A 25,835-nucleotide genomic window follows, 5' to 3' on the forward strand; every position below is an offset into this window, starting at 1 on the left:
ATTTGATTATTTTTTTTAATAGTATAATTTTTTATTTCGTATAGAATAAAATATCGTTGTAGAAAATTTTTGATCTACATCGCAGTGTTACAGTGATCAGACAAAAATTGCCGGAAAAATGGACGAGAACAATTCCTCGAGTCTCAGAAAAAATGTGCTATCCAAATGCCATCGTTTCATTGTTATTCAAGGTAGCGTGCGGCGCCGGAAACGCAATTTAATCAGGTCCAATGCAACATCGACACGACACTTAAAATTGGAACCTGATCTTCAGCCGGAAAACACGGCGCACATATCCGACGTGGAAACCGGCCTTCCCCCTAGATTAGTTCCATATCATTGTTATTCACGATACCCACCAATCCTGATTGCGTTTTAACCGTCTCGTTGCTTCTAAATCTCATCGTTCTCGTCCCTTCCGTTCCTCTTTCTTACGCGCCGTCTAGCGAACGCTATATTGCCGTCTCTCGAAATTAATTCCATTATATTTATTAGGTTTTACTTGAATCGCGACGAAAATGTCATAAATTTGAAAGAGAAAAGAACTGTCTTCTCTGTCTTCATTTTTTAAATTTACGAATATCTCTCATATCTATCTCTCGTATCTTAAAAATCTTAATTAATTCCCATGAAATCATCTCAAGCTTGTTGAAAATTTTCAAATAAAAATGTGAAAGCGAACGTTTTGATGTATCAACAGCTCTTTAGTTTAAAGAATTAATTGGTCGACAAATTTTGTCCAAATGCCAGTATATTCCACATCGGATAACAATAACTAATTTGAAAATAAAATATTGCTAGACGGTTTTGGGAGAGAGAAAAATTTCAAATACAGTTTTGCATGACAATATTTATTTTCGGATCGATTTCAAATGACGAGTTTCTTTCTTGTACACGAAAGTTTTGCTATTGAGAATTTAGACCGACAGTATAGCTTCCGCCCGAAAAGCCGCAGTTCTTCATTCGCACAAAAAATACAACTGTTCAAAACTGTCTTGCGCTCAAAACTATCTCCGAACTTTTCCGCAAATTTATAGCAACACTTGGAGATATTTTCGTACAAACGAGTATTTTATTACAAAAGGATGACGTACAAGGGGAGCGAACTGCATTTTCCGCAAGTATCTGTTTACGCGTTTTGTTCTACGCCGCGTAATAATAGCGTAGTAGCACGTGCGAGAGAGTCTTCAGTTTCATCGCCGCTAATTATACAAATCGCGCAATCTCGCCGCTTAAGAAAACTCTCGGAAGAAGAAGAAAAAAAATGGAGGAAAAAGAAAGGGGAAAAGAGGAAAAAGGAACAAACAGTTCCGTTCGTCCGTGGACTGCTGTACGCTTAATTCGACGGTGAGCATTTTTCAGGGAGCAGACGGCGCGTTATAACGACGGCGGTTCCACTTAATTCGTAAGCTCAGCCGCTCGTTTGCATGAGTACTTAGAGACGAGCGAGAGGTCGGTCGTCGACCGTGGTAGTTGAACGGAATAACAGTGATGGTTGCGGGGGTAAGATCTCCGGCGCGCCCCTGGCGTTGACTTTAACCGCGTACGGACTATATTCGAACCCCGCAACTTCTAACCCTTTCCCTCCCTTCTCTGATACGACACCGGGGGCGACGCAAGGCAAGGCGATGCGATGCGATGCGACGCGACGCGCACCTTCAACCTCGTTTCTCGAATTCGACGACATCCGGTGCTATCTGCACCACACGGACCGACGAGACCGAAGGAGGACACTAAAGTGAGGATTTTAATCCGCGGATACCGGACGATATCTTCCGGGATTAAGACCAGGTCCGCAAGCGCGCCCCAGTCGGCATCTAACAAGTTTACCGTCGGTTCGAACTTCGCTTAAAGCAAATACCTACTACGTCGGGGACTCGGTGAATCCTCTTGGCAGACTCAGCTCCTTTACCCCTCCACATCTCACGTTTCATCATGATTTAGAAGACTACATGTTCGATTAAAGCCGATCTTAATATTCTTTTTGCGTGGCATTTTTGCGGCGATTTTAGTAGATGTCTTTTTTTGTGAATATTACACGGACAGAATTGCTTTTTAAAATTTATCCTGAAAATATGGTAGTTGTGATACAATACAATATTTTAAAGATTTTTGCCATGCACTTCAATAAAATTGATCGAACTTATTATATATTTTATTAATGTTAGTTTTATTAATGAATGAGAGAATTTACATAAAATTCTTCGAAATACAATGTTGTCCCAGGATTATCAGTATTTTCAGGGTAAATTCTAAGAAAAATTTTTTCCATGTAGATATCAAAAAAGCAATGGTAACCCAATTTCTTGAGTTAAATAACGTTTTGTTAGTTTAACATGCGTCATTGCGTGTCGAAACGTAAATTCATTTCTGTAATTAATTTTAAAATAAATAACGTTCATATTAACGTTTACATTTAATAAATAATAAACTAAATTTGAGTCAAATTTAACATTTTATTGAGTTAAATTGTTTAACTCCACTTTTAATTAAATTAATGACACATTGAGGAACAATAGCAACCTATAGAAATGATTAAAAAAACTCAAATTGAGTGTAATTTCACGGAAAGAAAGATTTGTTAAAACAACTAAAAACTTCATTGATTTAGCAAATTTACATCTGTGTATCTACGGACAATCATTTTTTTTTATGTTAAATTAACAAAGTTATATAGCTGAATAAAAGCGATAGAAAATAATATTTGTTGTAAGTAAGTACAGTAAATTTGTTAATATAGCAAAGATATTTTTTATGAAAATCAATTCAATACGTAGATCAATTGAGGAGATGGGCGGAATAAAAGCCTAATTACAAAATTTTGATATTAATAAAAATTAAAATAACTTGCTACTTTTTTTATTATATTAGGTGTTGGAATTAATTCGTAGCGTTTTACAAGTGATGGGAAGTACTTTCATTAATGTATTTTTTAATGCTCATGTGAAATAAATAACATTCTTTCATTAAAAAACGCTACGAATTAATTCCAACACCTAATACATAAATGGATACATAAATGGATACAATATTATTATGAATTTATGTAATGTCTTTAAGAAGTTACATATTATAAATCTTCTCTATTACGACCAATATTACACGAAGAAGTTAATTGTCGGAAAAAGGGCCTAAGTAGAATTATGCCTTTATTCCGCCCATCTCCTCAATTGTTAACAAAACATGTTAATTAAGATAATAGATATTTTTTTGCTATTATAATGAAGAAAATATATTATATTAGCAATTTTCATTGAAGCAAAGAATTAGTTGAATTAGCATTACTGCTTACATAATTTCTTTGTCAAACTCTCTCAAGTCTTTTTAGTTACAAATATTAAACTATCGCTCGCGCAGCAAGCTACAGCTTTACTGAATATCTATTTTTTTCCTCAATCTATTTTTTTCTGTATTGACATTATGAATTTAGCAGTGCAAGGGAGATAGAAATCCACGTTTAATAATAATGAAGACGTTCCATGAAGTTCGTAATTATAGATCGACTTAAAAGTTTGGAAAAGCGCGCGCTGAAACGGAGTATTTTGCAAAGAAATCTGCGGATCGGGGAATGTTTTTGCTATCGACAGAGAGCAATATAAAAAAAGGTATTACGGAAATATAAAAGCAGCGATACGTAGGGAGATTTTTGCGTCTTCGGCTTCGCGAAACCAATAGCTACGGTTATTACGCCTCCAATATCAATATTTTTGTCGTTCCCGTGATATCCGGGGTTTTATCGACTGTTGCATTATTGAATGCTGGATTTTCCATCGCTGAATTTTTCGGTAACATATAGACATCTCCCGGCAGCCAACTTCGTACAATTATGTCGCTCGCCGATTACGTTAAAGCCGGCCATCGTCGTACAGCGAATTACTTACGGCCGTAAACGGGGCGGCTGCTCATCGTCGACAGTAAATTTTATTTGAGATTATGAGTCGAAGGAAATTTACGACGACATTTACGCGGACGTTTATGTGCGACATTTATATACGACCTTTTTCTTATCGAACTTGCTTCGATCGGCCATTCTTCCTCGCGCTTCATAGAAGATTTCGTACTTAAATACAATACTACACATATATATATATATATGTATATATTATATAATACACACATATATATGTCTTTATTCTGCGTTACGACTCCAGCGAGCAAAACCAGCATTATCTCATATTTTCATTTATCGCGCCGTATCTTATTTTCGATTGGAACTTTCGCGATTTACGAGTTTCCGGTTTACGTGCTTGCCCCCTCCTTTTACCCCTTTCAGAACTGGATTATGTTTTCCGATTCCCCCCACGGAGATGCGCTATCATATTCGAATCGTAGCGCCGATAGTTCTCTCCCGGCCAGCCGGCCGGCCAATATCGATTTCCACAGTAAAAACCCTCCGCGGTGTCCGACGAATATTTCCTACGGTTTCGCATTGCAAAAAATTTCTTCGCCGATGCTCTCTCTCTTGTTGGCGCGCGTTCTTATCATCCCCTGGCATTTGATTTCAATACCGCGGCGAGCGCAATGAATTTTTACAATCGAGCGCTGCTCCGTGTGGATGCACCGCGTGGAAATGTATCTTTAACTGAAATTCGACTTTCCAAGACAATAAGCGGAAACAATGTATCAGAACGTATATGTATACGTAATATTATTGTATTAATCTCGTAAATATAACAGCGACACTTTTAACGATATTACAGATTGAGTTTCAAACATATATATCTCATTCTAAATAAATTACCATCACACAATCATTGGAAATATTTAATTACTGTTATAAATTAGATTATGATTATCTGCGTCCAATGAATCAATTTGATTAATGTTTAATTATGCAATTGGAGCAACGCCGCTTGTGTGCATTGACTCGACTCAGGAAAATTCGCGATGTTCGCCGCATCGAACGGAGATTAGGGAAAGAATAAATGTGTATTCGTTTTATCCGAGCTACTCGATAAACGGGGCAGCAAGCTTATACGCTCCAGGGAAATAGGGAGAGTGTTTTGCAGTGTTATATAGTCGAAAAAAAATGTAGAGAAGTGGCGAGAGAAACATTCGTTTGTTTCGCATAGAAACACAGGCAAACGGGAATGATATCGAATAAATCGGCCAACTACTGGATGTCTATTGCTACGATAGCTGAAAATTGACGAACAATCATTACGTGCAATTTGCAAAAATAAAAAAAAATGCTGCAAATAGTCGGGAGCAATTTATTTGCAATCATGTATCTTTATTACGCAATACATGAACTGTAATTTTTATTTCTGGGCTACATTATTTTATTACGTTCAAATGACATCAATGATAAGAAATCATATGTGTGAAATGTGTTTCTGGTTTAATGTTGTCACAACTTGATAATTCTAGACGTCATATATAACGTCATATATAACGTCATATTGAACGAAACAATAAAGATTTCAATTTCAAACAATTTTTTCTCGGCCTAAACTTTACCCACTAGATTATTATTAATGCGTCTATCTCAATTCTGGAAAAAATTTCCTAATCTGCAAAAATAATGCATACGAAAATCCTCAACGAAAATTATTGCGTTTAATCGGTAAAACAGACAACGTCAGCATCCCTTTAAAAAAATATGACTGCATAACAAAAACAAGAATAGGAAAAATACGATCTATTAATATTCCCGTTAGACATGCGGGAATATTAGATACAAGAATTGTATTTGGCAGCGTAAAATTTGCATTTAATTGTATGCATCGGTAAAAAATCATGGAACTTTCCCTCAATCCGAATCGGAAATCAAATTCGATATCTCAATTTTCGTCACGCGTGTCGCCAGGTTGCTGGAATTAACGGACGCTCCGAGAAACGTCATATATTCCAAAGAGCTGTTTCTCCCGCGGGTCTCATCGGTGGAAAAATTATTTTCCCTCGGCTTGCGTCTCTCTTTTTCTCTTTTTCTTTGACAAGATTGACGGAACGACGAGAGCAACTCGCTACTCTGTAATCGCACCTTCGATGCTATTCCCTCTTTCACTCAGATAATCATTTCTTCATCTTCGACGGACGGTTTTTGAGATATGACCGGAATATCTTAAAGCACCGATAGAGCGAAGACGCAAACCTCTCATCGAGGTTGTACCCTTAAATTTAAATGCCGCTGTTGTCCGGTAATCATCCGCGATATGAGAATTTATGTGGGTCGAAAAGGTAAATCTTTGCGTCCATCCGACTGGCGGATGTGGCGTGAAGAAAGGCGAACGACTTCCCTTTTACTCTCTTGCGTATATATTTCCTCGCGTGAAAGGACCCTCAATTCTGGGCACGAAGTCGAGTAATTGGCAATAAATTCCGGTCGCGGGACGAGTCGTAAAATTTTCTCATCAGCATTGTCATAAATTATACATAACGCGAATACATTCCCCGCGTGAAAAAGGCTTAGGCTTGCTTGTAAATTGCATGTAATAGACTGCTCGAGACAATATATAATTGTCCTGCTCGTTACGTGATTTCTTCCGATATTACATACATATACACATTTATTTGACACATTTATTTACTGTAGAACAGAATTTATAGGGAAAGGCTGTAACCACGGTACTATATACTTGCTTCCACATGGGTGATTCAAATGGACGAGACTTTTTTTTGTGTGAATACAAATCAATATTGGTAGACGTATTTATACTGAGTGACAGGTGGGAGTGTCTGCTCACGCCCTAGTTGTGGCCTTACGGTTGTTTCTGTAGTCGTGATGTCCGGACAAATAATATCCAGTGCCATTTTGCATCTTCAATAAAGATCTCTTCTCCGAACTATAAACACGAGTTATACAAAATTTCGGTAGCTTAACATTTTTGTTTGCAAGAAACTTAATCAACGTATGAACTTGGACAATGACACGTGATACTATTTGTTCAGATATCGCAACAACGATTACAGAAACAACTGTCGAAGCCACAAATACGTAGGATGTGAACAGACATCCTCATCTGTCATTCAATATAAATACACCTATCCCTAAAAGGAGTTTAGTCATATATATAAAATGATATATATAAATATATGTAAAATGTATCACGATGTATCAAATGTGTGATATATATTGTGCCTTGTGTCATGAATGTATGTATGTTCCTGTTTTGATTGGTACCGCCATTGTGCGAGTACACCAATCAAAAAGGATCTAGACAATGGCTTGTCTTCTAGGAACGCTGTACGGAGAGAATTTTCTTTTAAAATTTACCCTGAAAATATGGTACAATACAATATTTTAAAGATTCTTTACCATGCATTTCAATAAAATTGATCAAACTTATTTTATATTTTATTATAATTTTATTAATGAATGAGAGATATTAATGAATGAGAATTTACATTAAAATTCTTCAAAATGTTGTCCCACGACTGTCATATTTTCAATTCTAAGAAAAAATTCCCATCGTGTACGTTTACCAATATCTGTATTTACCTACACAACAAAGTTCTCGTTCAATATTAGAAGCCACGTAATTAAATTTCGTAAATTTAAAGAACAAACATTATATATACAGTAATATCTTGCGTTAATACTTTTCTGATAATGTACACATTCATTAGCACATAGATATTCGCGTGACTTACTCGAAAACTTATTTACACGCAGCGGTAGCATTACCGATCGATCTCCGTTTAGACAATACCACCGCAGCAAACTCGAAAATGATGAGCGCGATATTAAATTCCCATTTTTATTACATCAACGTTAACATCGCGCGCCGCTTAATTACGCGGCACATGGCGTTGTTTTTACAAGACGGCACCGAGAGCAACCGAATTAGGCAAGAGAGAGATTCGTGTGGCTCCCGTTTTCAGATCTCGTGCTGTAGCTCCAGGCATCGCGCACCTCGTTTTATGAAGATTAGATCCCAGACTGGGGCATAATCCGTACGCGCGTGTCGCACAAATCCCAGACAATTTTCTAACACGGATAGACATGGGTAACTGCGTGTTATAAAGATAACGAGCAACAGAACAGCGATCGCCCTGCGGGCGAGCTCGATTACAACGATATTGTAATTTTCGAAAATTCGATAGAAATGTAACTCGTCATTATGAGAGGAGGAGAGTAGAGATACGTAAGCGAACGCGCTGGTCGATTATGGTACCGGTATGATATCTGTTTTCGGCGTTTTGATAACTACGCGAATTACGCACGTTCGCTCGCGCAAAAAAGGTCCCTGCCGGAATGTCACATGTCAGCCTGTCACTTACAACCGGGAACGTCGTCCGATCGTTTTAACAAGCGAGTTTTTAATTTTAAATAAAAACACAACCTCTCTCTCTGCTCCCTCCCCTCTTTCTCTCTCTCTCTCTCTTTTTCTTTCTCTGTCTCTTTTTATCTCTCTCTGCCATCCACGCTTTGTTCTCCGACTGGCAAAAGATCGCTTGACATTTAATGCTCGTATTATACTCGCCTCGTGTGCTTTATATGTCGCAGCCATGAATCGGATCAAAATTCGCCACGAGTTTCAAACGATTTAAAAATAAAAAAGAAGGAAAAAAGACGCAGAGAAAAAGAGAAAAAAATATCCTCGCTCACTTTGCTATCCATAATACTGATCGCGAGAGAGTTCGATTTCACTTCTTCTTCGTAAGCGTTATTTACAATTAAATTAAAACGCCGGATTCGCGTCCGGCGGGAGGAATCTTCGAAGGCACGACGTCGAATGTATTGTTAAGGATAAGCCGATCTTCTCGATATTCAATTTATACGCCGCAATGCGTTTGATCGATGCGCAGCGTGAATGCAATTCCCATCGAATCTGCATACGGCAATATTCTCTCGGCTTTGTATATCTCGATATATCTACACACACACACACACACACACACACACACACACACATGTATACATATACTATATATAAAGTATATACTTTATATATATATATATATATGTATGTGTGCATATACTATATATATATATATATATATATATATCCGCCGAAATGCAGGATTCGATGAACAAGGGCAACCGAATACGCTGTTATCCACTGCCTGTATTTGGTAACGATTACTAATACGATCGCTCGAGGACGGGGCGATTCTAATAGCGAGATTCATCTCCTCTCGTGGTAACGAAGCCGACCAATATCTTCCTTCTTTTTGCTCTCCTTTTTTATTTTATTTCCGCTTTTAGCAAAACGAGGAGGATGGACAATATATCATGATGTACAACGCTGTTCACCACTGAATGGATGTTTCGATAGGAATTTGCCGTTGACGGATTACATCGGTTCAACATATTTGTGCCATTCCGTGAAAACAGAGATTCAGTATCATCACGGCAACTAACAGTAAGTCATAATAAACATATTGGAAACAATTAAAGAATAAGCTAAATCAACGTAATTGAAAGTAATTAAAGTATAATTAAAGTTTCACTCATAATTGCGAGATAAATAATCGCAATATGAATAAGTGATGTAAATGTGATATTTCATGATAGTTTTTGATTTTAATTTGCAAATCTAATTTGTTAAGCGTAAACTCGTTGAAATCCAGACATTTTCATAAATCTGGTGTTTATCTGAAAAGTATGTTGCGTTTTGATGAAAATAATTAAATAATAATAAATAGAAAAAAAGAGAGTAAGAGAGAAAAGAGGAAGGGAGACGCACGACAGCGATAATGAATATTCAAACAGCAGATGACTGCACTCGGCGCGACTCGAGTTTGCCGAATTTTGCCGCGACGCGATTTAAGATCTTTAACGACGTTTCATTCTCGGTATATTCTGAGCCTGGAAAGGAGAGTAGAAGATGCACAGTGCTTAATCACGGCGAAAGCTCGAAAACGTTTCCATAAGACAGAACGACAGGCATCGAGGACGGCAACCAAGTTGAACCCTACGAAGTAGAGGCAGGAAATAATCTTTTAAGGCGGCCGAAGAAGTTGTCACAGTTATAAACAGAAATTTAGATCCAGTTGCTAAAGTAAATAGCAGGAAGCACCGGTCGGGTCCTCCCTGTCCCGTCCCATTCCTCTTTTCCGTCGTTCTCATTCGTGCTTGATCCACTACGCATCAGTTTAGATAACCCTGGAGACTTTCCGCATTCGACTATGAGGATAGAGAGAGAGAGAGAGAGAGAGAGAGAGAGAGAGAGAGAGAGAGAGAGAGAGAACGGCCATCCTCGCGTTTCACTGAACTTTTCACTTAGCCACGCTCGCCGATAAAAAGTTGGCTGATCTAATAACCGGCGACACACCAGCGACTCCGACCACGATCGAAGTTTCCCAAACGATTTCGCGGTGAGGTTGTCGCGAGTGACGACTCTCAAAAATGCGCCGCGTGTGACCTAGGTAAGATTCGACGGAAAAAGGAGAGATCTTACTTCACCGTGAATTTTCGGAATGGAACGGGGAAGAATTTTATTCGCAATGATGTCAAAAAGAAAGAAAGGAGGAAAAGAGATGGAGCGTGCGGGGGTGGAAAACTTGCTGATTTATTCTCGGAAGGTTTCCTCGGAATCGCGTATATTATCTCTTCCAGCGGGTATATCAAACGTCAGTCGCACAAACTTGTCACTCATAATTTAAAAATTAATTGCTTCCTTTTTTTATTTTTCAAGAAAAGTTGATTTTAAGTTAATCGAAAATGAAATATATTAAAATCACTTATTAGAACATCTCGTATATAGACAAGTGTATATGTGTCACAACACGGTTAGTGAAGGTAGATAAACGTTTCTCAGCGTATACATATTATATTACTGTATTTTCTACTAGCTTACCACCCGTGACGCGACATGTGAGATAGGGTGTATCGCCTTCCTCATAAGGGCCAGCTGTGCCGTTCAAGATGCGGCCCCATCGATCCAAAATGGTTGGCTGCTCTGGTGGAACTGCAATAAAAGGGAAAATTTGTATAAATGCTAATTCCAAAAAGAAAAAAATAAAATTAGCAGCGTTGTGTAAAAATAAGATATTCATAAAATTATAGTAAGTCGTTTTTAATATATGTATATATAGATATAATTAAAAATAATACATATTTTGTACTTAATTATATATAATATATTATAGTAATAATAATAATTATTATGATATATGATATTCCTTTTTTAATATATATAACAAAATTAAATTTTATTATTGTTATCCTTTCCTTTATCTTTCCTTTATTATATTAGAAAATATCATCTAAGCATAATATAAAGTAATTGCAAATTAATATAACATATAAATAATAGATATGACAATAAAACAAAAATAGTTTTAATTTTATATACAATAATTATATCATAAAGGAATATAACTGAAAATGTCGAATCAGTGAGCTAACTTTTTGAGAAATTCGTTTGTTATTTGTTGTTAACACAACATACTAATACAAAACACTGTTCAAGTGTATAATGTAACGTATCCGGATTGCCTTCATGAGTCGTACGTAACGTTATTAAGATTTCACGAGAGCAGCAAGTTTGGACACCGCTTGGATATCAAAGATATTTATGTCACTTGAGTTATGTATTTAGCCGTAACTGACCTCCTGCTCCTCTTCTTTATATTTGGAACAAATTCAGCGTACCTGCAACGGAATACGTGCTCGGTATCAGCTATACCGGTGTGTAGTTATGATCGTTCGCGGATTAAACGCAGCGATATTTTTTCGCGGAATATTCGCTCTCGTGAAATCGAAGCGAAGTTGGATAAACCGGCTAGGATATTTCTCTTGCTTTTTTCATTATTTTGGAAGTTACGCGCATACGTCGAATGTATCCGGTATTTTATCAATGATGTTGGTGGCACTCGCTCTCTCTTCTCGTTCTTCTCTATTCTCCTAAATCGCTACAAATCGCGTTTCCCTCAGTTTCCCTTTTACCTCGTTCAATTCGCCGCTCTGCTAACGTTTTTTTTCGTAAATTATACGGCCTCAGGTAAAACGCCTCGGCTTCTGTTTGACCATACTGAGTAATTTTTGGCAATCGTTATGATGTATATATCGATATTTTATCGATTCTTTTAATTTAAAAAGCAGTGCTTCAATGTTTTCGAAATACGCTGTTTGCGACTAGGAATATTGCTGCTCGATATATCGGCTGAAGGATCTCCGGGTTTATTCGACACTACGAGTCCTGCGTTTAACGGTATGTATACCTATATGAGAGTGTATAGCCACTCTGACGTGGCCTTTTCTCCCTCGAAACATCTCCCGGTTCGCCGCACGATATTCGCTAGAAAGAGAAATATGCGTATATCTATCGAACCGTGAAATATTCAACGCGGATTTTACGGTAGGTAGTATTTCGTTCTTTTTTTTTTAGAAGTAATCCTAGGACCGACTCGAGCCCGAAAAATTGTTTAAACGAAGAATTCTTGCAACTTGTGCGATCTCAGCATCGATAAGTATCATCATAAGCGCGTTAATCTACCATCAAATTTGTACAACTAATATCAATTTCTACCAATTAACTTTAATCTCGCGAATTTATTTACTCTTTATCCTTTTCTAATTCTTAAAACAAGAAAAAGATGAAAAGATTAAAGTTAATTTAACATTGGTAGAAACGGGCATAAATGCATCGATTGGATAATTGTCTTGTCTATTCATTCATAAGAAATTTCTGTCTTTTCACGTTGCTCGCAGCTTGTTGAGAGCTTAGCGAGGACTATTGCGGTGTTATGTCGAAACGCACGAAATGCCAGCTGTATGCGCATTTCGATGAAAATTTCCGAAACAGCTCGGAGGATCTTCGTATCGCATTAAGGAAAATCCAGCGTTAAAGGAAAACGCGATCGTGCGGGAGGCAGAGTTAAGCGAATTCTAAGAGTTTTCCGTAACGTTTTCCGTAAGAGTTTTAAGTAACAGCTACGACCAGCGGGATCGTCATGTAGATCATCGCAGAGAATGATAAAAAAATCGAGATGGACAGCGTTATCGGATGTATAATAACGCATGGAGGCACTTAATCAAACGTTCCCGCGTTCCGGCAAATTCAATTTTGGGGCATCCACCGTAACAACCTCCCGCCAACACCTCTGCGGCTGGCCCAAAAGCGAGCTTTTCTCCTTTTTTACTCCCATCTTCCCTTTTGCCTCTCCCATCTTTCTATCTCCTTCCTCTCTCGTGATGGCGCAACATCGCGATGAAATTTTCTCCCTCTAACCGCCGTTCCACCTGCCGGAACATACCTGTAAAGTATTCACGAGGATTTATGGCCGCTTTTCAATCTATAATCGGGGTGTACCCGTGGAAAATAAAGCGTCATCCATCGTGACCACGCACGTCAGCGTGCCAATCAATCGACGCCCGCGCTGTCTCTTTCTTCCTTTTTTTTTATCTTCTCTATTTTGGTGCACGCTCTCGTCTCATCCTTTTATTTTCGACGCCGTGGCATTTCACTCTGGTTTCCTGGTTGCTCCGCTCCTCTTTTTGATCTCCCTACCTTCTCTCATTTTTTTTAAATATTTTTTTTCCCTTTTCAGACAGCCTTGGGAGAGGTTTGGAATAGAAAGGGTACGCTGAAGAGATATCACTGTAGGATTTTCGCATGGAAAACGCCTCGCAGAAAGCTCCTTGTGTTAAGCTCGTTTGACGCTGCGCGCGCACGGACTAAGCTTCGGGCGTAGATTAATTAAATCCGCATCAAAGTCGATGCGCGAGAGCGTGCGAATTGCTTTCCTCGATGTTGCTATTCGTTTCCAATTCATTTTCTTCAAGTGCGTCATTTCCTTTAGAATCGCGCTCGTTATTTATGAAATCGTAATTTTAGATATCCCATCGACGTATATTTGTACGAATTTCATAATTATACGTTTTACAATACAAAAGGTAGAAATAAATTACGTGAATTACGGTAAATTATTCTATATGCAATAGTATATCAGAATTCGTACCGAATTGCTTAAAACGCAACTTGAATCTACGTTTCGTAATTATACCACTTTATATGAATAATCTCGAATTTCCCAATGCTTCATCAAATAATTTTCGTAAAATTAAAAAATGTAATTAAAATTAAATTACACTAATATCGTTATAGAATTCTGATTGATATTAATATAATAAAAAATTATTAACATTAATTAGGATGTTATATATTACATTAATATTTTAGATTTAATCGAATGCGGTTAAAGGAAGGATCAACGTCGTCCTTTTGAAATTATGTGTAATACTGCTACTGACGCGTAATAACAATTAAACGTCGCATTTAGATGACGATGCGGTGGGTATGGTAATGTTCGCGTAACGTTTAATGACATCGTCGATAATTTAGTCCAATTTACTTCGAAGAGCTACGTATCCGGCAAATTAAACGGGGATCACAGCATGTCGTGCATCATCCGATCTGCGATGATCCGCGACGACGGGCGACGACACCCCGGAGAGCTTAATTTTTACGAGACTCTCGGGGCGATATTTCGTTGGACTTTTGCACGATCATGGACGGCACACCTGGTATATTTTCTCTCTGCTCTTTAATCCAGGATTCATCCCGATCACTCAGCAATCCCTCTATAACTTGGCAGAGAAGATTATTTATTGAACCTGGGGACCATGCTGACGTCAAAACAGAGGCCATATCCGCGACAAATAAATTGGAGATTAATCAGGAACGTTCGTCTTGTTTTTTTGGCAGGAAAAAGATGACTAAAATAAATATGGTTTAAAGTTTTAGATTAATGAGTTTTTATAAGATATAAATCTTCGTTAAAATTTTTTTCTAAATGAAGACATTTTTATTAAAATAAAATTACAAAACTTCTTTTATTTAACTTTAGTAAAAATTTAAGAAAATTAATGATATATATTTTGGTGTGATATATACAGATCATACTTCCTTTTCAAATTTACAATATAAAAAAATTGTTCTTTAATTAGAATTAATTTAAATCATAGAATATGTAACTTTTCTACAGAGTATAGATATAAAATAAAGTTAATATCCACACAAGTTTCAATATATTTTTATCTCATGGATTGACGTGAATTCGGAAAGGTAGAGATATTCGGAATTATTCGTCAGTCTACAAAATCTGTTATCAGGCAGACGCGAGGGCGGCACGATATTTCGGAATTTACTGGTTATAGATTTCATTATCGGGTTTAATCATTCGAGTGAAACGAAGTCAACGAAAAATCTGAAATTAAGCAATTAACGGTCAGGACATATTGCGAGGGAATGAAGTCATCCTTTATCGGAATATCGTGTCACGCTGAATTGATGCAGCGAAAGGCGAAGGTACTAAAAGCTTCTATGATGGAATTCTGAAAGGAAGCTAAATTTCATCTCGTTTATCGAGCAAAGCACGTGTCTTATTTAATCACATAACCAGGTATTACATTCATTAATCATTTATAAGTGTCTCCGAGACGTGGAACTTATCTGCGGAAAAAACAATATGCATCTTTTGGGTGTGTCATTACAGGTACATTTTCAATTAGGTAACATACATTTTAATTTGACTTCTCACAGATCACTCAGGATGATGAAATATTAATTACATATCAAACGTGATTATCCAGATGATAGATTACATATTAAACGTGTCGCACTTATGAGATTCGTTTAAACTTCAAGTTAAGTGGTTGAGTTAATAAATAAGACGTTTAGATATCTTTTACATTTTCTTTTAATACATGAAATACGATAAAAAAGCCAAGGACGTCAAATTTGGATGTTTCAAATAATACATTATATATTCTTGTATTAAGTTAATTTATTTCAGATATGATTAAGAGCTGAAAAATTTTCGGTTTCAACACAATCATTTTAAAACGCTAATAAACCTCCCTAAATTAAAATGGAAAGAAAGTAAGAAACTTTTAGGGGGGTTTATTAGCGTTTCAGAATGATTGTGTTAAAACTGAAAGTTTTTCGGCTCTTAATCATATCGGAAATAAATCAATTTAATATAAGAACGAATATATCTTTGATCGTTCTTGGCTTTCTTTATCGTATTTGATGTATTCGCACGTACGGTCGTGCTTAAATGTTTCTTAAATGTTTCTTTTAATAGTTATCTTTATCTCTGAGAAAGGTAGAGATACATTTTTGTACGCGCGGTACATAAATTACCCTTTTCAGGGTAACGTAAGATCGATACCATGCGCGATACTAATCGGGAGTTACACGCGCGCACGGCTCTATCTCAGAGAAGCATCGCTCGCAGGCGAAACGTAATCGTAGAGTACGCCGGTAGTTACAGATACAACGCCGCTTTAGAGATCGAAGTAGCCGTCCATTTCTGCAAATAGGAAGTCTAGTTTCGCGTGCAATGTCGTACACGTGTAACAGTCCGCCTCTGCAAATATGGAGTTTAATTTGCCCGGGACGTTACGTACATGCATCTGCCTCTTATGCAAATGTCTTGTATATGCTCAGTCGTTATAGAAGTAATGTAAAACGCATACGGTCGACAAATAAATTTATTTCACTGCATTTCCGTAGGAAAATACCACGCCGCGTGGTATTTTTAACTAACTCTCATCTTTTTTTCCTGTCTCCTTTAAATATTTATCGTTGAATTCTCATGTGAGATAAATTGGAACAAAACCGACCTAATTACACGTTTCACGCGGTCAAAGTTTCAATCTGCTTGCGCGCACCTTGCCACTATTATTCACGACAATTGAGAAGTTCTACGTTGAATGCGGCTCGTTATCGTCACGCCGAAGAGAGTACACAGTTTTGAATTCCGCGCATTAAGAGAATAGCCCCCCTGACCTAACTAAGGCCCGTGTGCGAGTGGAAGAGATTGAGTACGACTGGATGGAGATTGTAATGGCAACTACTAGTAGTAATCAATGGGCCGCGCTCAGACCGCGCGGTGATAATTTCAGGACCGGTTGGAAAATGGATGGTATACGAGACGGTATGGAAGAGTGTGCGTTGCGCACGAGGGTGGAAGGAACAAAGTGGCGGAGGCGTGTGTTCACCGCGATTTTAATTGAGTTAATTTTAAGCTCGCGCCAGGTAGGGGCGGCTTCGCGTGCGCGCGAACGAAGCGTCGAAAAGGAAGATTTCGGCGGACATTACGGTCGCGTGCAGCTAAAAACATTTTTCCAGCGTACATTTTTTTTTCTTTCTATCAACTGGTAGGCATCTCGCAAAAAATTTCAAAGTCGGCTTACGGTAGATTTTTTTTGTTCGCCACACGGAAGTTACATTTTGCCTCGGGCATCAATCGGATTAGAGAATGCTTTCCGTACATACTGAGCTTTTTTCCCCTGTTGGACGGAAAAACGTGTCCGTGCATCTTCGTTTTTGTAAAAAGCACAAAAGTACGAAGAGTTAATGATTCTGTCGTTCCGATATCAAAGAAGACGAACTCGGTAATTCACCTACAATCAGCAGCATTCTCCTAAAATCGTAAAAATGGTAGTAACGAGCTGGTGGCTGGTAGTACGCGTGTCCCGAATGGCCACGTGCAATCAAGTCGCGATTTTTATTACATTTTTTTCTGCATGAATTCATAGCGCGTGGAAACCAGCAAGCACACAAACGCAAATGCATAGATCGCAAAGAGAATATTCGTGATTTTTATCAAAGAAGAGTTTGCAATGTAAATGGAATGAGTCCGCGCGGATGGTCGATTATGAAGTGTTTTGTGTGTGTGTGTGTGTGTGTGTGTGAGATGCAATTAAAATTATTATTTTATTACAGTACGCAATGAAATATGTAAGTTCAATGAAGTATGAAACATAGAGGATACGTTTTAAAGGTATTGCAAGTACTGTAGACATGCAGTATTCATGTTATTCAAAGTTGTCACAAATTCTTCGTCCTAAAATTTTATAACTTTTCCCCGATTTTCAAACAAAATTTCATGAATTTCTCTCTGACTTCCCAATAATAAAATTTTTTTGTATTTTCGTTCTGATTTGGAAATCGTTAAATATTTTACAGAACAATTTAACATAACAATATGAATTATTATTAATGTTGTTGACACTGTTTACACTTAATTATTAATTTGATAGTATTAGGTGTTGGAATTAATTCGTAGCGTTTTTTAATGAAAGAATGTTATTTATTTCACATGAGCATTAAAAAATACATTAATGAAAGTACTTCCCATCACTTGTAAAACGCTACGAATTAATTCCAATACCTAATATTTCAAAATTGCAGATGTGATGTACGCATATCGAATTTCTTTAAAACTAAGAATTTTTAATTTTTCAGAAAATTTTTTAAAATTCTTGACTTTTCCCTGAATTTTTTCTGACCCCTTTCAATTTCCTCGATATTTCCCTTATTCCCTGATTCTCAGTTTTGTGGCAATCCTATTATTACTTTGCTTTTAAACAAGAGTAAAATTTCATCGCCGATAATCGGGATACTCCTCGATCGGGGGAAAAAAAAAACGGTTTTTGCTGAGGATGTTTGCCACAGGAATGTGTGAAATTGTTATACGGGGATTGACCTACTGACCCGTAGGTTCAAGCAGATTGGTCGCGCGGTTATCGAGATTCCGGCTAACTCCCTGTGGGGCAGATCGTACATCGAGATGGCATTCGCAGACGAAATTACGTGTCACGAAAATATTCGCTTATTATTCCGCCGCCCTCGGCACTCGAAAACGAATATCGCCACATATTTCCAAGAGATTATTTATCTTCCGCGCGCGGAAACGATCTCTGTGCCCCGCCACTTCTTCCCGAATATATATCACTTACGGCTACATGAAGGCAACGATCAAGTGAAGAAAACGAGGACGAGAAGTTAACGGATCGTTTGTCATGTTCCAGCTCGTTTTTCGTAAATTTTTGCGTCGCGGTGACGGTCACGTTGAACGCGGAAATTCCAGCGGGACGGATGATTAATTGAAATCACTTTGGGATTTTTGCGAAAGCGGGGATTTAATCGTGTATATCTCGTTTTAACTATATTACGTTATACGGTGCATTAACCGCATAGGAATAAGCAGATGCCGTCTCTCTCGGGTTCCTTGTGCACGCCGTCGCGCGGATTACCTTGTCGTTTAACTGCATAACAATAGTATCACGGCTCGCCGAGCCGTGTTTCATTTCATTTCTTCCGAGAGACATGCGTATGCGAAAATTCTCTCCCGTCACATTTTCGGCACTTAAACGCGACGTGAACAGACGAGCTGACGTTATGCAAGCCGAATAAAGTTATCGACCACAATACGAATGTGTGTGATGGAAAGTATAAATTATATATACGAGGATGCAAAATATAGATCGAGAGAAGATCTTAGAAACGCATAGTATAGTATATCTGCAAAACTGAACAAAAGAATTTGAAACTGTGCCATTGCTCCGATTCGCCCTATAAGAGAATCTGCTCCACTTTTATTTATACGATCCAGCGTCTTTGTGCTTCAAATTGCATACGTCGATATGCTGTATCATATCGTTGCGTATTGTTTCATCGCCTTCGTTTGAGCTCATGGTGATCGGGAAAGACGCGTGTTTCAGACTGTCGTATTGAGGCTAAATTGTTATCGACAGGAATATCATCGTTCGCGGCGTACGGTATCGGTTAAGGCGACGCGACGTCGCTGGAGTACAAGCGGCCAAATCGATTCTCAAGCAATTACCACCTACGTAACGCAAGTGCTTAAATCGACGTGCTAAACAGGGCCTGTGATTTCATGCCACGATTCCCGATTTCGGTCCCACTTTCCTTGTTTATCGAGAAGGGCGAATGTAAATGATCGAATCACGCGAGTTTTTCCCTTTTAAGAGGATCTTAAAGTCGTCTGTTTTATCGATTCAATAAGACTTTCACATATTTACATTGATACATTACACTATATACTATTATATTAATATCGCACGCGACAATTTACACTGTAAATAAATTCTCATAACGCGTTGTCGTATTGAATCAGGAAACGTGTTACATTGCAAAAGTGATATTAAAAATTATAAATGTTACCAGCCAAAAAGTCACGTTTAAAATAGGTATTCTTGAAACTTATTGGCCACTTTTGGACTTAAAAAATTCTGGACCTAAAATCTAAGCAGCCTATCTGATAATCCTCTTCAAACCTCACAACTTTTATTTTTTTTAATGCTTTGTTTTCGAGATATTTTGTAACCGACAATAAGTTAAAATGGCCAAATATGTTCTGGCCCAAATCGGATACAGAATTTATAGGATCTCATCTAGAATATCTGTTTCAAACATGATCTTTCTGGTTTCTAAAACTGAAATTTAACGTTAGTATTTTGATATCACTTTTACAATATATCAAATTTCTTAGTCTAATTATAAAAACTCGACATTGTTTTTTCATGTAAACTACCAATCTATGAACTCTCTTCTCTCTATAATTTCGTAAGTACAGATTGTAAAGTTTTTATATCAACACGGAGAGAGAATTTTCTTTTAAAATTTATCTTGAAAATATGATAAATTGTGGTATCTACAATACAATATTTTAAAGATTTTTACTATGCATTTCAGTAAAATTGGTCAAACTTATTTTATACTTTGTTGTAATTTTATTAATGAATAAAATAGATTTACATTAAAATTCTTCGAAATACAATGTTGTCCCACAACTGTCATACTTTCAAGGTAAATTTTAAGAAAAAATTCTCTCCGTGAAGCAAATGTTTCATAATAGACTAAGAAATAGTAGACTATAGTTTTAAAAATTTGTTTCATTTTCGGCATAAACTCTATCACACGTATTAAAGCGTATACATTAATTCGAGAAAAAGATTTTCAAATCTGTAAAAAAAGAAAAAAAATTGCGACACAAAAAAATTATTGTGTGTAATCAATAAACAGACGACTGTAGGATCTCCTTAAACGAGATAACAACTTCCGATTCCATAATGCTAAAGAAAAATCAGGTCACGATGGAAGGAGCGAAATCCCGAAAACGCCGCTTCGCACGTCGGTAGACTAGGTCAAGAAGTTGGAATCAGCAAGTCGCGATGTTGTTAGAGAGGGACACTCGAAAGGGAAGAGAAGTTTTTCCGTTTATTTGTCGCCCGTAACGAGCGAAGTTGCGCGACTTTATAATACCATGACAATTCGCCAGATTTAATATTCCATCGCGATGGAATTCCAACTGGAGTCTAAGTCCCTGATTTTATCTGTCAACCCTTTTCCCACCGTTCTCTCATTCTTCGACTTCATGAGCCGATCATTTTTCCCTCTTTGAAGATTGACGCGAGAAGAAATATTCTCAATATACCACACTATTATCTCCGCGAGCGAGTGAATTGCACGCTAATGGATTATATCCGGTAGACGGTTACGTTCGAGTTAAGATCCATCATTCGTAACTGCGCTATTAAACCCCCTCGAAATCCTCTCTCACCGACGTGAGGGATTACACGTATATATGCGTTGGCGACACGATGTGGCGCGGGTGCTCCGTCCTCGGATTTCAATAAAAACGTCAAATTTTATTTTCAAATTCACCGACACCACTGTCGCGCCCATCGTTCATGTTCCTTGTCACCGTCGAACTCATCTTCTTTCGTCTGGGATCCCGTGCCATTTTTCCACCGTCCTTCACCTCCTTCCTTTCTTCTCCGAGTCTCTCGGTATGGTCTATTCGCTGTATGTCACCGAGTATGTTCTCCAAGTTCCTCTCATGGAAAGCCGATCGCAATAAAAATGAGAGTTTCAACCTACTAGCGAGACTACCACGTATTATTTTCGAGACATGATCGGTTGTTATCATTACCTCTTGATATGTTCAACGGTTAAAACGAGTGACGTAATTGGAGCAGCTCATAATATGTTCATAATGGATATAATGTTCGATGTCTAAATATCTATCTCGAGTTTCGCGTCTGTTTTGCGAGGTGTAATAGAAGGTATATCTCCGACATATATCGAAAGACCCTCGCGACAGAAGGATATGGAAAGGTACGTCGACGATACGTACAACGATATAACCTAGCGGAAAACGGTTTGTCAGAAGGTCGTGAATTAATTCGCGCCCGGCACCACCTACTCGGCCCCACCCGTTCACTCGCCGGAAAGTTAAATTCACGAGTCGTGCGAGGTACACGAGTTTCCACTATCGTTCTAAAATTCAAACGAGCCACCGGCGAACTGGGCACGGTACTCGATCGTCGAGGTCGCGCCGCGGTTTTAAAATACTTGTCCGACCGAGACCACCTGAGTCGACTGCGAAACGAAATTCGCGAGCGATATCTCGCAAAAGGGAAAGGTAAGGGGAGAGGAATACCGTGGTATATGCGGAAAACGCTGCTGGAGGCGACTACATTTTAGGAAGTAGATTGCTCGGAACTTTGGGCCAAAACGAAAAATTAGCCGTTCTTTTCTATCGAACTTTTATTTTTGAAGCAAATTATTAATGAAAATCTATGTTATAAGACCGTTGATGGTATAACCATAGTATACCAACGTCACGCTGTCTTTCGCGAGAAATAAAATGGTGGATAACCATTGTCGATCAGTAGATAAAATTTAACGTGTTATTGATCAAAATTTCTTCTTAATTCAAAGCTTGCTCCTCTCGTTGCTATCTTTCGTCTGAATTCATTCTGAAAGTCCATTTCTATAATATATTGATATATTTTTTAAATTCATCGTCCGTCCGGAATAGTCTAATCGCACATAGACGAAGAATATTTAAGAATATTTCATCTTCTGTTTGAATAGCGGAAGCAAAATGAGACATTCACGAGCGTCATTCCGATTTAAATCGCCCTCATCCAACCTCATTCTAGTATCTCTCCATCTCTCGTAAGACACGGTGTGTTTCACCAAGAAAGCATAAACGCGACGAGAGAGAGAGAGAGAGAGAGAGAGAGAGAGAGAGAGAGAGAGAGAGAGCGAGAGAGAGAAAGGAAGAAAGCTGAAGGGTGGAAAAACGAGGAAACAAACTTGTTTCATCCTCCGTTTCTTTCTCCACATCCATCCTTGTTCCTATTCCGTTATTCGTTCTCCTCTCTTCTTTCTCTCTATCTATCTTGCCGCTAGTCGATTTGAATAAGCCTGCTGAGCTTGAAACTCCCGCGAGTTGAAAAGCCGCGCAGTGTTTGTCGAATGCCACTTCGTATGCCAGCAACGCGAAGTACGTTCCTAAGCAGGCGAGCATTTTCATATTCGGCCGTGTGCGCATTGTACGTGAGCGAGTTTTTATGCCAAATGTAGAGACAGGGCGAAATGGAACCGAGAATGCAACGGCGACTCTCTTTTTCCCCGACGAAATCTGGGATTACCATCGCCCTCGTTTCAGGTTCACGAGTCGACGAAAGAAACCCTTAAAACGCGATGATAAAGTTTCAGCTTCCGTGTGACTATTGCACTTGTAACAATAGCGTATATAAAATACTAGCAAATGTTTTCGATAGTTGAGTGTATAATATCATTATCGATGTAACCATATTGGAACGTGCTTATTGAGACTAATTAAATTATTGTAAAATATTAATTATATACGACACAATTGCATAATTAATTAATCATAGCGTAATATTATAAATTTATAATAAATCAATCGCTTCTTTGAAAACTAGACTTGTATACACAGAGTGAAAATTGTTGTCAAAAGATTTATAGATTAATTGAACTGATTAATTAAACTGAAATCAACTGATTAATTGAACTACAGATTATAAAAGTGATTAGAATCTCAAATAAAATCGAATTGATATTGCAAATTAATCATTTCTTTGTTATTGTATATGGCCAATTTCTTGGCCATTTTCTACAGAATTACCATTGTGAGAAAAAATCGATCGTGTTATTAATTATACAAAATTGATTTCTTAATGAAAAAAAGTACAAAGGAGTAATTATTTTAAAATAGAGCACAATTCAGGTAGCAATTTCGTGTTTGCAATTATGAAATGAAGTATAGAACGTGGCTTGAAAATTTACAGGTTACAATGACATGATTATGCGGCGTGTAAATTACTAGCAAGGAAATCCGATGACATACCAGGAGCGAAGAATTCCGGCAATCTAGCTATCGTAAATACCGGGCCTACTTTATCGAGGCGACAATAGCTGCCTGCGGAATGATACGGGCCACACGGGTAATAATAAATATTGGATTCCAACGGATTTCAATATCACTCCGTTGCACGAATCATTCTTCATTTCGCATTATTGGAACAGTTACGAGAGTTGCTTTCCTCCTCTCTTCTTTCTCTTTTTCTTATCTCCTTTTCCTTCCTTCCTGCTTTGATCTTCCTCTCTCTTTCACACACACATTCACGCACACTATCGGTATCACCCAAATCCTGTAACCCGGTCCAGGAGTTCCCTTGTTAAATTTTTACGGCTAGCAGTTTTGCGACGAGCAACGTACGGAGACAAGCGGAAGCGGGTTTCGTGTCATCCTTCAGGATCGCCTGGAATTTATGAGGCTTGGCACATCGATATACATTTATAGAGCACCGTCGATACATTTAATCGAATATTCGAAACGATGGTTCGGAACGAAGAGAGTTCGACGACCTTATACTTCCGCGTTATCTCCTCGTCGTACGGAACGTGCTATCAACGCTGATCGATTTTGAATACGATCCTTATATTATCGGAGCTACGTGCTACTAATGGGGAGTGAGGTGGTGCGGTATTTGAATGGCGACCTTGGATTTATGGGGATTCCGTAACAAGCATTGGTAGTCATGGAATATGTCAATTTTGCAACGGTTTATGCGAGAGCCAGAAATGCTTACAATTCGATAAAATCATTCGTAACAATCGACAACTTGGATTGAATAAAACGGCAGAAACATATCGGAAGAACAATATATCGGAAAAGAAAAGGATCCATAAATACAAAATAATTCAGATCTGAAACTGTATATATTTACATGCACTCTGACTTCATATTTAATCACGTTTCGATTTTTAACATATTTTAAAAAGCAAAAGTGTTATAAAGTACAAGATTATTTAGTATAAGTAAAAGATTATAAGATTAATTAATATAAATTTATTTAAGTATACATATTACTACCTGTATACTTTACACTGATAAAAATCTGCCTATTTTGTACTTGTATTGATCATTGATCTGACTAGGATACCTCGCCTTGCGAATTACTGGCTGCTGATCTGTTCCTTCACTTAAGAACTGCAAGAGATATGTAAAAAAACGCCTAGAAAGAATTAATGCATTTAGAGACTATTATTGTATTATTGTTCATATCGAAATATTGTATTCAGAAGTTTAATGTTTTAATTTAATGTTTTAATTGAAAATGACTCGATAGAGGTTGAAATGTTTTTATACATGAATCTTAATATATAACATTAAACATCTAGCTTGGCTCGTGGCCCTTTCTTTGTTTATTTATTAATTTGTTTAAATTGATGAGTCTCATTATATTATTTGAAATATTGTTATAAATTTATTTATGAATAAATTTAAATATGTTATTATAACGCTGAGATTGCTATTTATTTCGTAATCAGAATTATAAATTATTAGCTGTAATTTTATTATTTATTTTGCAATATTACAAATGCACAAATTATTTTTACTATACTTTCTATAGGACAGCATTTTGATACTTGATCTGTAAATAGCACTATCTAGACGTATTTGCATGATTTCATTTAATTAAAATTGAAGATTAGGAAATAGTAATTAAATTAAATAAAAGCTATAAAGTTTTCTTCACAATTGATAATAATTATTAGATATTTTTACTGTTTAGTACTGTTGATATTTTTCTAAAAATATAAATTTTAGTGATCCAAAACTTTAATCCTGTCTGTACTGATATAACGAAGGTGTACCTTTAATAGACTCATATATGTAGCCAGGTATCTAATAAAACGGTGAGGTACGCGATTTTTAACGAAACTGGGAGAGAGAGAGAGAGAGAGAGAGAGAAACTAATTGGACGCGGAACGATGACGGAAAATAAAATATTTCCTTCGACGGTG

At 37.4% G+C, this 25,835-nt stretch overlaps 1 protein-coding gene across 4 annotated transcripts in view; it reads right to left on the minus strand.

The window, feature by feature from the left end:
* LOC105147740 (kin of IRRE-like protein 1) overlaps positions 1-25,835 on the minus strand; it is a 447,481-nt gene that overhangs the window by 58,473 nt on the left and 363,173 nt on the right. For all 4 annotated transcript variants that reach the window (XM_087415491.1, XM_087415489.1, XM_087415488.1 and 1 more), the window contains exon 5: positions 10,746-10,856. In XM_087415491.1, coding sequence (XP_087271617.1) covers positions 10,746-10,856 — 111 coding nt within the window. The remainder of the gene's footprint in view (positions 1-10,745; positions 10,857-25,835) is intronic.

Source organism: Acromyrmex echinatior, chromosome 18, assembly GCF_024713525.1.
Source record: "Acromyrmex echinatior isolate Ae372 chromosome 18, ASM2471352v2, whole genome shotgun sequence".
Lineage (NCBI taxonomy): Eukaryota > Metazoa > Arthropoda > Insecta > Hymenoptera > Formicidae > Acromyrmex > Acromyrmex echinatior.